General features: G+C 36.2%; 1 protein-coding gene across 1 annotated transcript in view; it reads right to left on the bottom strand.

Annotated features, from left to right (window-relative positions):
- Nucleotides 1-13,731, bottom strand: part of LOC139456376 (T-box transcription factor TBX2-B-like) — an 89,822-nt gene extending 76,091 nt beyond the window's left edge. Inside the window, exon 1 of the mRNA XM_071238034.1 lies at nt 13,673-13,731. Within this exon, the coding sequence (XP_071094135.1) occupies nt 13,673-13,725 (53 nt within the window). The 5' untranslated portion in view covers nt 13,726-13,731. The remainder of the gene's footprint in view (nt 1-13,672) is intronic.
- Nucleotides 13,732-15,782: the final 2,051 nt, after the last annotated feature.

Consider the following 15,782-nt stretch of genomic DNA (forward strand, 5'->3'; position numbering starts at 1 on the left):
ATTGATTGTCTTTCAAATATAGCCAAAATTGTCAACGATGTCAATCCGAAACAAAGGGAGATAAACGGACAAAAGAAGCCCTTTTAAGTGCAAAGGCATTTTCAAAAGTTCATGGAGGTACGTCTTATTGATAAAACGTGGTCTTAAATCCTCCGCAATTACCATATTATTCCCCTAGTTCGTGCACGTCACGTGGAACAAGCTGAGAACTATTTGTAAGGAAGGTAGTACCTATTAAACTTCTCAAAAGAAAACTGGAACGTTTTTGTCCACCGTTGAAGATTTTCCACCGCAAATGATGTGAGCGGGCGGCTAGCCACAATGACTTCAAATTATGAAATCACTACGCGTGACTTGACTCTGTCTATTGAGGATGTACCACTATAGCCCATATCATTGCGTTTATTTGCCGTCAGCGTAATAGTTGCCATAAAACAGCGGGATGCGATCACGTCTTATATGCGGAGCGTCGATGGTGCTCAAGCGGCGTGAAAGACAAATTATCATGTACGTAAGCGATAAAAGTTGTCAAGGGGGGCCACTCTGGCGTGAAAAAAGAAAGGTACCACAGTTAGAGAAATTAGGATGAAAGAAAACGACAGGATTTGCACTCAAAATCGACAAACTCACAGTGGTTTATGGGTATAGGCGGTACGAATGGCGTCTCAAGTTATCGTTTCTAAACAACAAATCAAATAAGCTTTTTCTGTTTTTATTGCTTTTTTTATTCTTTGTTGTTTGCATTAGATAGTTTAATAGTCAATAACTTGGCATAAACATCGCACTGAGTGGTGACCTTTGGGGAGTATTTGTTATTAATGTGTGCAACCAGTGCAATCAACATGTGGTTGTTATACAATGTATATGCATTATAAGGTCTTTTGTTGAAATGAACATTATCAAGGTACATAGTAGTTAAAATATGTATCTAACTACAAGGATATACAAACTAACAAAGAGTATTAGATGGTTGAAGGGAAGACAGAGCTTGGACCTTCTTTTCAGTTATATGACGGCGTGTCGGATTAGTGTGGGTGCATGGTGACAAGGTAATAAGGGCACGTTGCTGGACGGGTGGATGGAAAGACACGTTATCCGCTAACGATTAAGTGATACAAAACTTTGTACTCAACACTAGATCAGTGATAGAAATGAAATATGTTGTTGGATCTCAAATGTGCCAGGGGGCGGTCATAGAGACCTTTATATGTAGCTCTTTGATAGATGAAGCAATACATCTGATCCATCCTCCAGCTAGATGCCGTTTTAGGAAGGCAGTTCTCTCATAGTGCATATCTTACCAGCCGTTGTAAATTAGAGAGTATGCCCCCTTCCTTTGTAGTAAATTAATTATACCCTTTTCAACTTCTGAATTTCCAGGTTTATCTTTTTAATCATCCACGTACAATTAATACAATGAAGGTATTCTTAACACGAGTGCAACAGCAAGTATTTACAATTGAGAAGATCGGCGATTGATGGCAAAATCTTTAGAACCCTTTAATCGGAGGACTGCAGGATTGTCATCCAACTATCCCTTGGAAAAGCATAAGTATGTACATTGAAAAATGGGAAATATTTTGAACGAATATTACCATATAAGGGGCATATCAATACAAACTGAATTTCATTTTCAATTACATGTAAATTATATAATGGACAAAACCGAAGTGTCTTATCGATGCCCGTTCTCCGTATATTATGCATATTTCCGGTTCACCAATCCTTACAAAAGTAAGTATCTGTAGAGAAAGTATACCGTACAGTTGTGATTTCAATTGTGTCACTGGCTGTCTAAAACAAGGAGTTCGGAACCCGGTAGATATTTATGACCATATACAACCCGTAGCCGATTCTCATACAGGCTGACCCTGATGTAACGTGACCTACATCCCTCTGTCACCATTACAATATTGTGTTAATAGGCTTTGCGTACGTATACACAAAACGCGTACTCACTCACGTAACAGTGTGAAAAAAATATCACAGATTTAAGAGTGTGTCAATATCTGAGAAGTACATTCATTGTTCACGAAAAGCTAAAACAAACACATTGATTGCTGTACAGTTTGCAACATATTACAAAATGCTATAAACATGGCCTTGTTTGAACGGGTGACACGAATGGTTATGAGATTTTAATAGTTTGTTTCGTAAAGCTTGCGTTTGTTTCCGTCATGGTGGTGTAGGTTAGGGATTATGTAGAACCAGTAACGAGAATGAACCACTCGCCACATGTTTCCTTCAAAGGATCTAGGTCCAGTCATTTCTGGAGCTTACATAGCCTTATCATTAATAAAGCCTCATCTTCAGATATATCATAGCATGATGTACCCCTGAGGCAAGTAGTGTTATATTAATTTCACCCATCACGTAATTGTAGATATGTAAATGGGTAACTATGTGAACATAATAGCTTTAAAACAACACAAAGTACACGAAGAGAGTAGTTTTATTTTATTAGAACAAAGAAATCAAAATTAATTTTTTATCACAATGGTGTCTCGCTGTCTCGATATTTTGACTCGAATGCGATGCAGCACTACTGATTGTACTGATGTATAACTATCAATATAACATACCGCTTGTGTCTATTTTAAGATAAAAATATGGCCCGATATCTCGAACATTTTCCCGACTGTATAATTACCAATCTAAAAGACAACTTGGAAATTCGAGCCATATTATATGGACCGATTTCTGGTGACGGTCCGTATATTATGCACGTTCTCATTGCTTAGAATTTTCTAAAATTGAACAAACATGAATTTCCTTCAGGTGATAAAATTTATAAATATCCTTTTATAGTGGAAATAAACAAGCTTGATGCCATAGATTTATTCAAATATTTTCTCTCAGTTAAAAGTCCGGCACCAGAAGAGCACATGCATCAAAGTACTTCATAAGGAAAACATGAACATGCAATGACACCATGTGTTCAAGAAATGATAAAAATATGTTGGTCCTAAACATCACAAGAGAATTTCACTTGGAATTTTTATCCAGGTGAGCTAACGAAAAAGCAATGTGTTAAAAGTTTTGCCAGTGAAAAGCATCATCGCATAAACCCGTCACCTTGGCACCACCCCACCCTTTTTAATTTTTTTCCAATATGGATTTCTTTACAAAAACATATCCGCGTTGTCATTAATGGATCTTGAGAAATATACCCCGCTGTTGATATGTCAAATTACACACAAAGATGCTCGTGTTCCGCAGCTATATGGCGACATTAAATAAAGCCAGGACGGTGATGTAACACGCCTTACAATAAGCGTCACGCCCTTGTAGAAGCCATTGATCTTCAGACCACGAATACCATAGAAATTAAAGATTAAGACGACCGCATGAGCGTTTTGAGGAAGTTTGTTGCCATCAAAGAATCGAGATTATGGAATTTGAAATTCATTTGTTGAGAATAGGTGAAACATCAATATAGACGAGTGATGTCACGTTTGCTTGTATGTATCTTACATATAATTGTTTATCTATCCAAAAACATCGCCATCAGGAAGTTATGTCACGTTATTAGATTACATCTCACAAATACATATTAATTCCTAGATCTCGAAATTCTCGTTATCTCGAAGTTAAGCCAAGGTTCTAGCTTACATTTTTCAAATTTATACGATTTCTAGATCTCGAAATTTTCGATATCTCGAAGTAAGCCAGGGCTCTAACTTACCTTTTGAAGATACATATTAAGTTCTGAGACCTCGAAATTCTCAATATCTCGTAGTTGCGCCAGGGTTCTAACTTACATCTGGCCAATACATATCAATTCACGATCTCGATATTTCGACATTTCAAAGGTACGCCTAGCTTACATCTCACCAATACATATTCTCGTTATCGGGAAGTAAAGCCACGGCCTTACTCGCAAGTTACATAAACACATTAATTTCTCTGTGTGTGTAATTTCACTCTCGCGCCTTTGATGACGACATAACCGATCTCACTTTATTTGCAGAAGTGTTTGGATACATGAAAAATGAACTTAATATCTGGCGTACCTGGTGTACAATCACCTCTCGATACACCGACTTCTATTGTCTCGAAGTGAAACTTATCCAGATTATCCATTCATATTATCGAAAACCACGGCTGCCTCCTGTTTCTCTTGCATTTAAAGGCAACTCACAGTGAGTAGCGTCAACTGTAAGTAGTGTTAAAAGTGTCTATCCTTAATTAAGTCGGTTCACATTACAAGTTATCAATAATGGGTCAAAAGCCATTAGCGCGTTTCGTGCCAAATCCAATTATGTATTATTATAAAAACCTTTAAAATGGAATTATTGATGAAATGTTGTATATAAACGTATGACAGCGATTCTGCTAACTGTGTCACCAAATTTACACGGTTTGCACGACTCTGCCATCTATTTGTAGAAGTTAAACGATATTTAGTTCTGCAACTTTATACGAAAGAAAGTACCGCATATGGGCAAATGATGTGCACAGTGATAAGTGGTGTACACAATTCTATATGTATCTGTGGGTTTCATGTATTATACAGCATAACGGGAACACCTTTAAGATGAAGGTCTCGGCACAATCTATATCGGCACAGTGTCAAAATGACACAACAAACTTTTATTGCAAATGGTCTCTAGGGCGCAGATTTTTGGCATTTTCCCACTCAGCAGGGTAGGATATGAAAAGCCAAGAATATTAATCAGGGCAAATACTGGATTCGAACCCAACGTCATATGATTTTGGAACGCCTCTGTGACGCAAAGCTGCACTGCGAATTCCGGTGACATTTTAACCCGTACCCCCTTCACTACATTCAAGTTGTTTGGGAACGTTTTTGTCTTGGAAGCGATGGTTACCTAGTTCGTACTAACAACGCTTGACGAAGATGACTGATTCCTAAACGAAGACAAATTTGATAGCGAACTGTGGTTGGAACTGCAGTTGGCGCGACAGTCTTTCTTGCCTTAAAGAAACTCCAGACATCACCTATGTACATCCTCATCGAATTCGTCACATTTTTCGCTATTCCGTAACGTTTCTTACAAGAATGATTTGGAACAAGACCTGAAACATACCTGATGGAGAGTAATCGAGTCTGGACCAGACAATCCAGTGACTGACATCATGATCATCGATCTACGCAATTGGAGATACGATGACATGCTCTTATTTTCCTGGAACATTTGTTACCCTGGAATATTACAATTATTATTACAATTCGACCACAGTACTGTATTCTCAGCTCCCTGTGGTTTTGTATGCAACCCAAGATGTCAGACGCTAGGAGGTTCTGTATCTCATAGTGTGGGATACTCATTTAAGAGGACACGTCTCGCTTTATTGCAGTTTTAAAAGGAAATCTATCATGTCAATGACTATGTATAACAATTGCCTAAATGCAATTAAATAAATCATTTTCAGCGACCCGGTGGTGATTATAACTAGCTGTACGTTTGTTCAGAAAATTAATACTATTCTTTGGTACCTTAATTATTACTTGATGGAGACTGCAATGCAGATGCATAGTTCTGTAGTTGTGTTGTGCTCAGAAAAGCATGGGACCGCACCAACGCTAACTTTCCCATCGATGCAAGAAAACCGTCTGATTTCAACGTAGACATGGCAGATTCAGTGATAATAAGATAAGTACATGTTCCAAGCTCTGAGTCCATGAACAAGTTTTGATTGACAACGAAAGGAACATTTAATTCACTTTGAAAGCTTGACAATAAGTCATTTGTACTCATCATATTAATTGCTGCATAAAAGTAGCTAATATTGTTCCATTAAAGCATGTAAATATGGCACAGATCATTCCATGGTGTGTCTGTTACAAACATACAGTTAATGTTTGTGCTTGCGTTTCACTTTTTCTTGCAGAATGAGATTGTCCCTAAGAAAATGGTTGTCGTGGCAGGTTTGATTTAAGTCCTTAAAGCACTCTTTGTATGCTGACTAAACTTTTATTATGAAGATCAACCTGACAGTACACGTTACCACAAAGACACTGCGACAATGTCATTAATTACAACATCTAGGGAGTGAATATGGTTTTGGGTCGCTAATATTCCACCACTATTACGACAGGGAAACGCCTTAACAACAAGGCTACCCCACCGGACCATTAACATCTAGACCTAGGCTGGAAATGAGAAGAGGACGGTGGTGCGGTCTTCCTTCAAAGCAATTTATCGAGTGCTGATACTAAGGATCTTCGTTGTTTGGGGTACTCAAACATAATTCATATTTGCGCTGATTTGTTTATTCTGGAATAACAATTTTATCTTAAGAGTGCTCGTCTTGACACTGATAACTTCATGAAGACATCCCGGAGACCCGGAGTCGGGATTAACAATATACAACGTCAAAACTAGAGAATAACCAGTCTCGATTACCCGACGAAACAAATTCCGTTGACGTAAAAGGCAAAATGGCGGAGAAAATTATATGAATCTACCACAGAAAACAGGATCTCTTGCAGATTATATTAATAAAATGCAGAATGCTTACAAGCTACAATAGAGTAACATGAAAGGGATATTTATAAAAAAATAAAGCTGATAATTCAAGCTAAGCTTCGTAACACACTAGAATGTATTAAATTATTGTATACGTTATTCTAGGCCATTTTTGTGACCTTAAAACCGTAGAATGAGACACGAGCACACATGCATTTTATACATGCTGAAATGCTTACAGTGTTTGTCTCTCTAAGAATGCAGAAGACGAATGAACCGCATACCAGTTTACTGTGACGCCACATGACATTACTTAACGTCATACTATTAATCTGCAAACGTCATAAGTGTAACATATGTACATGCATCCCCAGACTGAAGGCTTTTTAACCTGCGTTCTTCTTTTACAACGTAATTGAAACAGATTAATCAAACACACGTTTAGAAAGGTGACCTACCGGTATTATTCCTGAAAAAGAATGTGTATTAGGTATATCCCTTTCATAGGTTGACTTGGCGTAATAAATGAGCAATCATACAACTAAGCAAAACTCGGTGGGCATTTGGAAATTTATGTCTGCGAACAAAATACATGTAAAGGGGGATTACAGCTGTCAACACGGAATATGTAATGGCGGTCTTCGCGGTATTCTTTTGTTGAAAGAGTGATACATTCACATGGTACACATACATACGTGTTGGTAATACAAACCTTATATATATAATTTACACTCTTGACGAAAGAACGCATGGTAATTTATATTGAAAATCCTTTCAAGTTAACATTATGAGTAATTCTAACAGAAAAATAATAAGACACTGATCAAATTATGGATCCTGTGCTTAAAATGATTATGTCTCACATTGTCTGTTTTTAGTTTGGGTGTTCACATTTTACATGTGTGACGGATCATTATTGAAATTATATCTATGTTGTAAGTGCAATATTCGTGGGTAGGAAATTAAGAATTTTCATATAAACCAGCCATACATATGTATAATACGAAGAAGATGGGTAAATACATCAAATATTTAAAGGTCATCACCTGTAAATGTCTTGGTAAACTTGGTCATGATGTATTATTAAATAATAAGCATACATGTTAAACCTTAACTGACTAAAGTTTATCATAATAATATTTGGTATATATTTTAGCACCATGCTGCTTTCTTTTGAAAAGTTTAGTTTAGTTTAGTTTGTAGTGCCATTTCATCGCTAATCAGGATTTCAGGAGAAGAGGAGAAAATATAAAACGGTCTCATCTATAACACCTTGGAAAATCCTGTTAGAGCTGACTTATGGGTCGATGCTGCCCTTTTGCCCGCAAGGAAAGGCCTGTTGTTAAGTGAAGGAAGTCAATATCCCGATTTAAAAAATAATGCTATAAAGAAGTTCAAAGTATCTTGTCAGTTTCGTCGAGGCTAAAGATTATTTTGCACTGCGCAGTATTCTTAAGGTAGATAGTGTTTCAGTAATGTTACCAACGTATCTGCCATAGTGTTATCCCAGCGAACAGTCGACTGATAATTAGAACCAAGCAAGATATGTTATTCGTTGCTTTAGCGACTGAGAGTCTGGAGGGTCGGTAACTTTCATCATTAGGTGGCCTAATACAATGATATGATACAATGTACAACTTCATCATATCATTATCCTGACTTTAGTGTAACAATGCATATATCTGTGCAGATTTAGTGATGATATGAATGTACAGCATGGTCCGTGTGATGACCAATTGTGTTGAACTTGAACAATCTGATTACAATATGGGGACAAGGATTAACTCGGAATCCTTGTGAGATTGAAGGTATATCGAGTAATCCGTAGTTCGACACAAGCGATGAACATAGTTCCGGACGATAATATAATAAAAGATTAAAGGACATATAGAGCTGATGGAGTTCGATGAACGAGGTTTCATAACATTGTCCATGTAAGCAATTTGTGTCTAACGATATCTCGTAGAAGTTGTAAACATGGCCATTATCTTGTAAACATTTCATATAATATTTTGTCAATTTCAAACGAGCACATGCCAGCAACTGTAATGTACCTAACACACATCGGCGTACCTGTTTACATTTAATGTAGATTTCATGTACTAGTACCAATGTCAGCAGGTCATCGCTTTCATGCCAATTTCAGAATGACACAATTTACAAATGAACAAGGTCAAGATGCTATATATGAATTTGACTTGTACACTCCTGTTCTAGATATATGTTAATTTCATATCATCTCTTGATTGATGGCCGTTGTCTGAAACTAACACACTGACGCGGAAGAGGAATGTCCATTTCATGTTGAAATCCACATCCTTTGCAAACCCTCTCAATTACGAGTGTCAACGAGGAGGACCTTGGGACTTAATTGCTATTGTAGGGACGCGTGCCTTCCATTACTGCAGTCAACCGGTAGGCCTGGGGGATCACCAGTACTTATCTACATTATTTACATACTTAGGAATAACCCTTTATTAGGGTGTCATCGGATTGTAGCTGTCAAAGATTGATATACGACAAATTGGAAACAAAGTAGCGACACGCGCGTCAGTAATAGAGAGATTTAACGTATTATTTCTTCAACAATGCAAAGACGGTTACCCTATAATACACTATATTTAAGGGTTCTGTGGTGACATTACCACGTATGTTTCTACGACTATGGCTTCTATGATAAAAGTCCAATATATTTTTTCACTGATATCATTTTTCTGTTATCTGATGTCAGCTAGTCCGTAATTAGTAACATCGAACCCTCTGCATATATCCGACAATTTCTTCGAGTATTCAGGATAGGAACGACTGTGTTATTAACGTAAATATTTGTACATAATTACAGCTTACTTATAATGAAGTTTATTTTGAAGATAAAAGGCATTTGAATCTCACCACAGATTCTTTTCTAAATATATCATATATTTGCAGACATTTATACAACGTTTCATATTTTAAGCAGTTGGCACGATGGTTTTGTATTTATTTTCAAAAGTAGTACGCAAGTTGATATGTCAGTATTCCAAATACTCTTATCTCCGTCCATCATGCAGATATACTTATTGGTAAGGGAATATAGTGATTAGTTGAAAACAACACTTTTAGATAATTTGGGGGACCATTATCAAACATTGTAATCCGTTTAATTGCTTTTTGTTTCAATGTAATGTATTGATGACTAAAATATAACTATATACCCAGTCGAATACGAAATTTAACCGGTGTTAAAACCTAAAAAAAACCGGACATCAACGCTACACTATTAGTGCTAGATGGTCTGCAGATCATTGAACTGACCGCATCACCTTGACTGTGAACATCTGTGTGATTTTCTTCATAAAACAAGGTGTAGGAGTTGCACCAAGGCAAAACAAAAACATCTTGAACAAGGATTTACATGAGAAATAAATTAACAAGTCTTTGAACAGTTAATATTTTAAAAACTTACTGTAAAATTCAGGAATTTAATTGAAGAATATAAAAGATTACCAGAAACTAAACTACATTTAAAATATTGCTTCAACATCTTCAACATCTTCGTTATTACCCGTATCTTAGTCGTACCATATTCGGCATGAGCATATGTTTATTTTACGTTGGTTCAACATCACACGTTCACATTAGCCACATGTTACATTAAAGCTTTTTATTTTGCTGTGCACACGGACTTCATTGTAACAAGTTTAAAGTTGTGGTTCATCTACTTTCGGACAAATCGATCGATACTTTTTTAATACTAAAATTGGTTACTTGAAGTCCACAGTAGGCAGACAAGCGTAGTTCACCTCCCGTGTTCGCCCTCTCACAAAACATTGGAGTTTCGCCTTCTCACAAAACATTGGAGTATCATAAAAAAGAATAAATATGTTCTTAAAGAATCTAATATATGCTACCAATTCAACCTCGAACAAGGCTATATATTCTTTCATATTCAAAGTTAGAACATAACCGATAAGTTACACATTTCAAATATATCAGACATGAACGTACATGATATAGCCAATCGCACACAAATTATGACAATTACTAGTTGGGATAGAGAATAATTGGGAATTGGTAATGCTCCCATGTGAAAGATTCATTAGTTACCTTGATTACTCCGAAATAGCAATTATCACTTTATTGCAAGGTACTTGAAACGTTTCAGGGGAAACGAATAAAAATAAAACGTATGAGCATTATATTGCCACGCTTTCCTTAAATCTTTAACTACGACAAAACTGTGATAGCTCTTTTACATTAAACAATGAAAAGATACCCTTTCTTCTGAGACAATGCTGAGTTGTATTGCAACCATTGTACACGCATTTGGGAGCATTGTTCATGTTTGCATAGAAAGCACACTTAACCACAAAAATGTTCCCAAACCATGTCCTTCTTTCAGCATTGTCTTTGTTTGGAGTTTGGTTCTAACTCTCAACTGACCTGTACAATTATTGTTGAATCATCATTTGTACATATTGGGCCGCGGTGACGGATAACAAAAGATTCCTGATGAGCAATGAACATTGTCATTAGCATCAAATATAGGTTTTCTGTGGCTGGGACAAACTGTTGTAGTAAGTATGTAGGAGATAACTTTATGTATCATTTCACATGTTCGGCATGGTTTAATTGTTTAGGTTGCATGTATGTGCAAACGTTAACCTTCATATTACGGAGTTTTGCACTATCGGTTTAATTGTGTTGTTTTGTAGGTATGCACAACTGCTTATGTTCACTGTGTGTGTTTGGCACTGTTTAATTGTTTGTTTTGTAGGTATGCACAACAGTTTATTTTCATATTACTTGCTTTGAATGCTCCATTTCTTATACAGTTTTCACCGGGTTGTTTTACCCTTACATCCAATGGAATCTGTTTCGTTCAATAATCGAAACTGCTTATTCTCTAGTGTTCACGATTTGTATTAAATTGCTCTGTTTAATTGTGTTGTATGGTTACAAGTGTGTACATAATTATATATAATGCATACATATTTAACACGTGTTGTGAAGTATTCCTAAAGATGAACAGGATGCATGGAGGCTTTAATAGTACATTCATATGAATACGCTGAAAAAAACCGGATATCTGACACGCGTTAGGAACGAACACTTGAGCGTTGACCAATTGACACTTAATTGAATTTTGTTGAAATTTATCCCAAAATGTTTTGCTTACAGAAAATATTTGTTTCTTTTCTAGAGCTTTCTTCCTGATTTTTACAATTCCTGGATAAATAGGGTAATATCATTTGAAAAGCTGAAGAAGCCCGATGTGTAAAGGAGATGCGCTCAAATATGTAGGATACACACATGTGTGGATATTTTATTCTGATATCGTTAGCTTCTTATTTCATTGTGATAACAATTTCGATTTGGGTCATTATTTATATCTTTGGTTTTCAAACATATTTTTTATCCGCGATCATGTCCATAGAAAAATGCCAAGTTTTGTCAACACCAATACAGACAACATTGTTCGTGGCTGTAACATCGTGAACACGTAGTGGTCAGTGGCGAAGTGGTCAGTCGGTGGTCATGTTTAGATAAACACGTTTTGACCTTGTAAAATAAAGGACCGTACCATACAAGTATGGACTACGGTTTCTTTTCTTTCTTACAGGCGATTATTTTACCAAGAAAGTATCCAAATGGTCAATATGCGAATAGACAGTTTGAGGTAATACAAAATATTATAAGAAGAAATTATTATATGTAGCGTCCAATGAAAATGACAAAATGTCATATATCATGGTAAAACTATTTTCTCTTAGAACAAGAAAACAGTATAAGGAAATTAATCGTTCAGACTGTCTGAATCTTAAGTGTATAATTTTTAAAACATTTTTTTAGAAAGGTCAGCACAATATAGCAATATCACGATCTAGCTTGTTTCATGTTCCGAACAATATGATAAGAATAGTATGACAGCAAACATAGAAACACGTCTCCTTTGAAAGGCACAAGAATTCATGATGAACAGCAACCAGCTGCGCCGATGGAAATTATGTCATTTGTAATTGACGACTGAGGAATGAACCACAAATTGACGACTACGTGATAACATGCAGCGCTCGGTAATGACGTTTTTACGAAACAATAATTGTATACAAGAAACAATGATAAACAATGACCATTAAACAGTTTCGTAATTATTGTCCAAAAGATTACCATCAACATAAAGCACACAGTTGAAACATTAGGCTGTCATTTTATCTGGCAAAAATACCCAGGAAAAATAATTATCAAAACATAATGCAAAAGAACAAAAGGTTTGTAATGAATAGACAAATCTACCTTAATTAAAATGTTCACATTTTGTAATCTTTATAAGCCAATACCGCGCACCAAACAAGCAAAATTGACAATTATATAAAATATTCAGTGGCTACAGACACATGATTAGCAAAGACATTATCAACTATGGCTGCACAATAACAACATGTTGTGCATATGTCAACACAAACATGCAAATAAGGCACGCATGCTTGTCAAAACTATATCTTTTTTATTAATGCATTTCGTTATCCTTGTCGAGACATTATTTCGCAATTACAGGTCTACAAAGAAAATGTACCAGATCTACCTATATGAACAGACAGTGGTATACTTGTGCAAGTATTCTATTAAGTTTATACCTATCTACCCGAGTGTGACTGGGGAACACGGTGCAGCTTATTTCAAATCAGTCTCAGGTCAATTTCAAATCTGCGACTCGTGGCATGGCGATATCAAACTCGTCGATATGTATATATCACATCACGTTGATGAAGTAACGTGCTCGTTGTTTTACAGCCACGATGTATAATGACAAAATATGACTTATTCACAACCCTTGTTGCAAATTCTACCTTTGACTGAACACGGCAATGGAAACGTATGAATTTTTTCGACAGGTGCTTTCGCTTACCAGGCCCTTTTTGTGTATTTAAAAAAACATGAATTGCTTTGTTATAGAAAACGAATTTTGTTATCATCATTTCGCATCAGCGGGTCGCAACAGTTTTAGGATTTTCTGTGGATTAACAGGACCCTCTCAAGTTTCACCGAGGTAAGTATTTATTTTAAACTTTACAGTACCACATATTTTAATTTTAACATCAGTGATACTTTTTGCACAACAAATCGACCAGTAACTGCAACATATTTCAAACAAATTTTAGTGTTGATAACATAGTCCCATCAATTACGATACAGCAGTTAGCTGTATTTAGTAGCGTACATATCTAAAAAACTCATTATTGATATTAACTACTGACCGGTACCATGGCAGATTCCGGAGCCCATTCGGCCAGTCTAGCGACCAATCCATTCTCAGTTGTCGTCTGCTCGCAATGATCTCGTCTGCTTCAGCGCGTGCGCTCGTGCCGCGTGATACCAGCGTCTAACCTCACGCGCCAACTTGTTCCATTGATGACGTAGTGGTGTTGAATCGGGCCAATAAAAAGCAAGTTTTCTTGGATAACATTGGCCCGAAATTCGAAAGTGATTCCGCGGGACTGTAAAAGAGTTGCCACATGATTCTTTTAAGGGGCGTATGAGACAGGCGTATTGAGAAAGGTAACAAAGAAAAGTTTACCGATAACAAGACAATATATCATACAGCGCGGCTTTATTCGCGACGGAGAACATTTCATGCCGCTTTGAAGTTTGTATTGCCATCATTACAGGGATAATTCGAGTCCCAATTATCGTAGTAGGTACACACTTAGGTCATTTTAATTAGAATTTTTCGACTCCGTTTGTTCCAATAATTACACTTTTAAGCTTCGTAGTATGTGACTTGTCCAACACTTGATATACAAGGCAACGGAAGGATTTTCAACAGACAATAATTGATCAGGTAGCTTTCATCCGCATACATCGTTAAAACCGAAATTGATTCACTAAGTTTGACTTTAAAAAAGTGCACATCATTTTGTTATTTATCGAACCATTAAAATCACGACAACGCTGCTAATATTAACATATTATGTGGTATCGTTATTTGCTTTGTTTAAAAACATGATTTAAAATATATGCAATAACAAATAACAAATGCAGTATGTTAATTACAACGTGTGCTATTGTAAATAAGAGTTATGTCCCTTTATGTAAGCATATTTGTGCACATATTGTTCTGTTGCAATAACCCATACCATCTTATGCAACATACTCTAAAAAAACATTGGAAGGAAACATCCATTCAGCTTTTTGATGAATAGAGGAACCCTGTAAATCGAGACAGTAGTGCTTAAGAGAAACTTTTCGGAAGAAAAAATTTCCGTTTAATAACTTACAAATATAGTCATAATAAGAAATCGTTGGAGATTATAGGCATCGGGATTAAGGGAGACTACAAGGGTGTTGGTGAGTTTTTTCAGCTTGCAGAGTCTATGCTGGCGTCTGTGAATGAACTAATGGAAATGTCAATTTCGAAATATGATTGAGTATGGTTTTACGCCACTTTTAGCAATATTCCAGCAATATCAGGCTACCCGACCGCCCATTGGAAACATATGATTTGCAAGGAAGGATATGAATAAAAGACATGTCTATATGGTCAGCAGAAATGTGCGAGCTGTTGCAACGCGAGAATTGACGGATAGACCCGGCTGAAAAGAGCAGTTACAAAGAGAGAAAATTGTGTTAAACAGTGCAGAAAATAAATAATAATAATAATAAATGATAAAATCAGGGTGACTTTAGTTCACTAGTTTGAAATACATTATGTTCCCTTTTCAATACATATAATATATATCCAAATCTATCTTCATTGAAAACTACAACCATGTTTAAACGTACTTTGGTGAAACTATGACTCGGATTGTGAGTTCAACCATGTTTATCATCTCTCATGCTGCCAGTTTTCAGTTTTTAATAAAAGCTACAAAACTCTTTCAATATTCATAAGAAATCTCTGCTCACATCAGAGTAGACTGTACGATTAAAACGAATCATGAGAATGTGTTGATGAATAACAGGTTTAAGTTTTTGACTCCCATACTAAAGCAGCCAGCATTGTGAAGCATATTGACGTCATGTGTCATGTCATATCATTTAACATTAAATCAAACACTCGGGAGAGAATTCCTTTTGCTAATGTGTACTTGCGCCAGGATAAAGCGTGAAGAATCCTAGATATTGTTTTGGAATATGCACGAATACAATGTTACTAATAATGTTAATATGTATCTCATATCCAGTGGGGCATAAATTACTAGCACACCTATAAAAGTGGAAAACATTTGGACCTCTCTATCAAGATGATTATCTTAATTGCTAAGACATAGACAATTTCTTTTCAGCATAAAAAACAGTATAAGCTCCCTTGATACTACGCCAGATTTATATTTGATACCTACCATGTCAGGCCCGTCTCTTGTTCAA

Source organism: Haliotis cracherodii, unplaced genomic scaffold, assembly GCF_022045235.1.
Source record: "Haliotis cracherodii isolate W230 unplaced genomic scaffold, xgHalCrac1.p SCAF_11, whole genome shotgun sequence".
Classification (NCBI taxonomy): Eukaryota; Metazoa; Mollusca; class Gastropoda; order Lepetellida; family Haliotidae; genus Haliotis; species Haliotis cracherodii.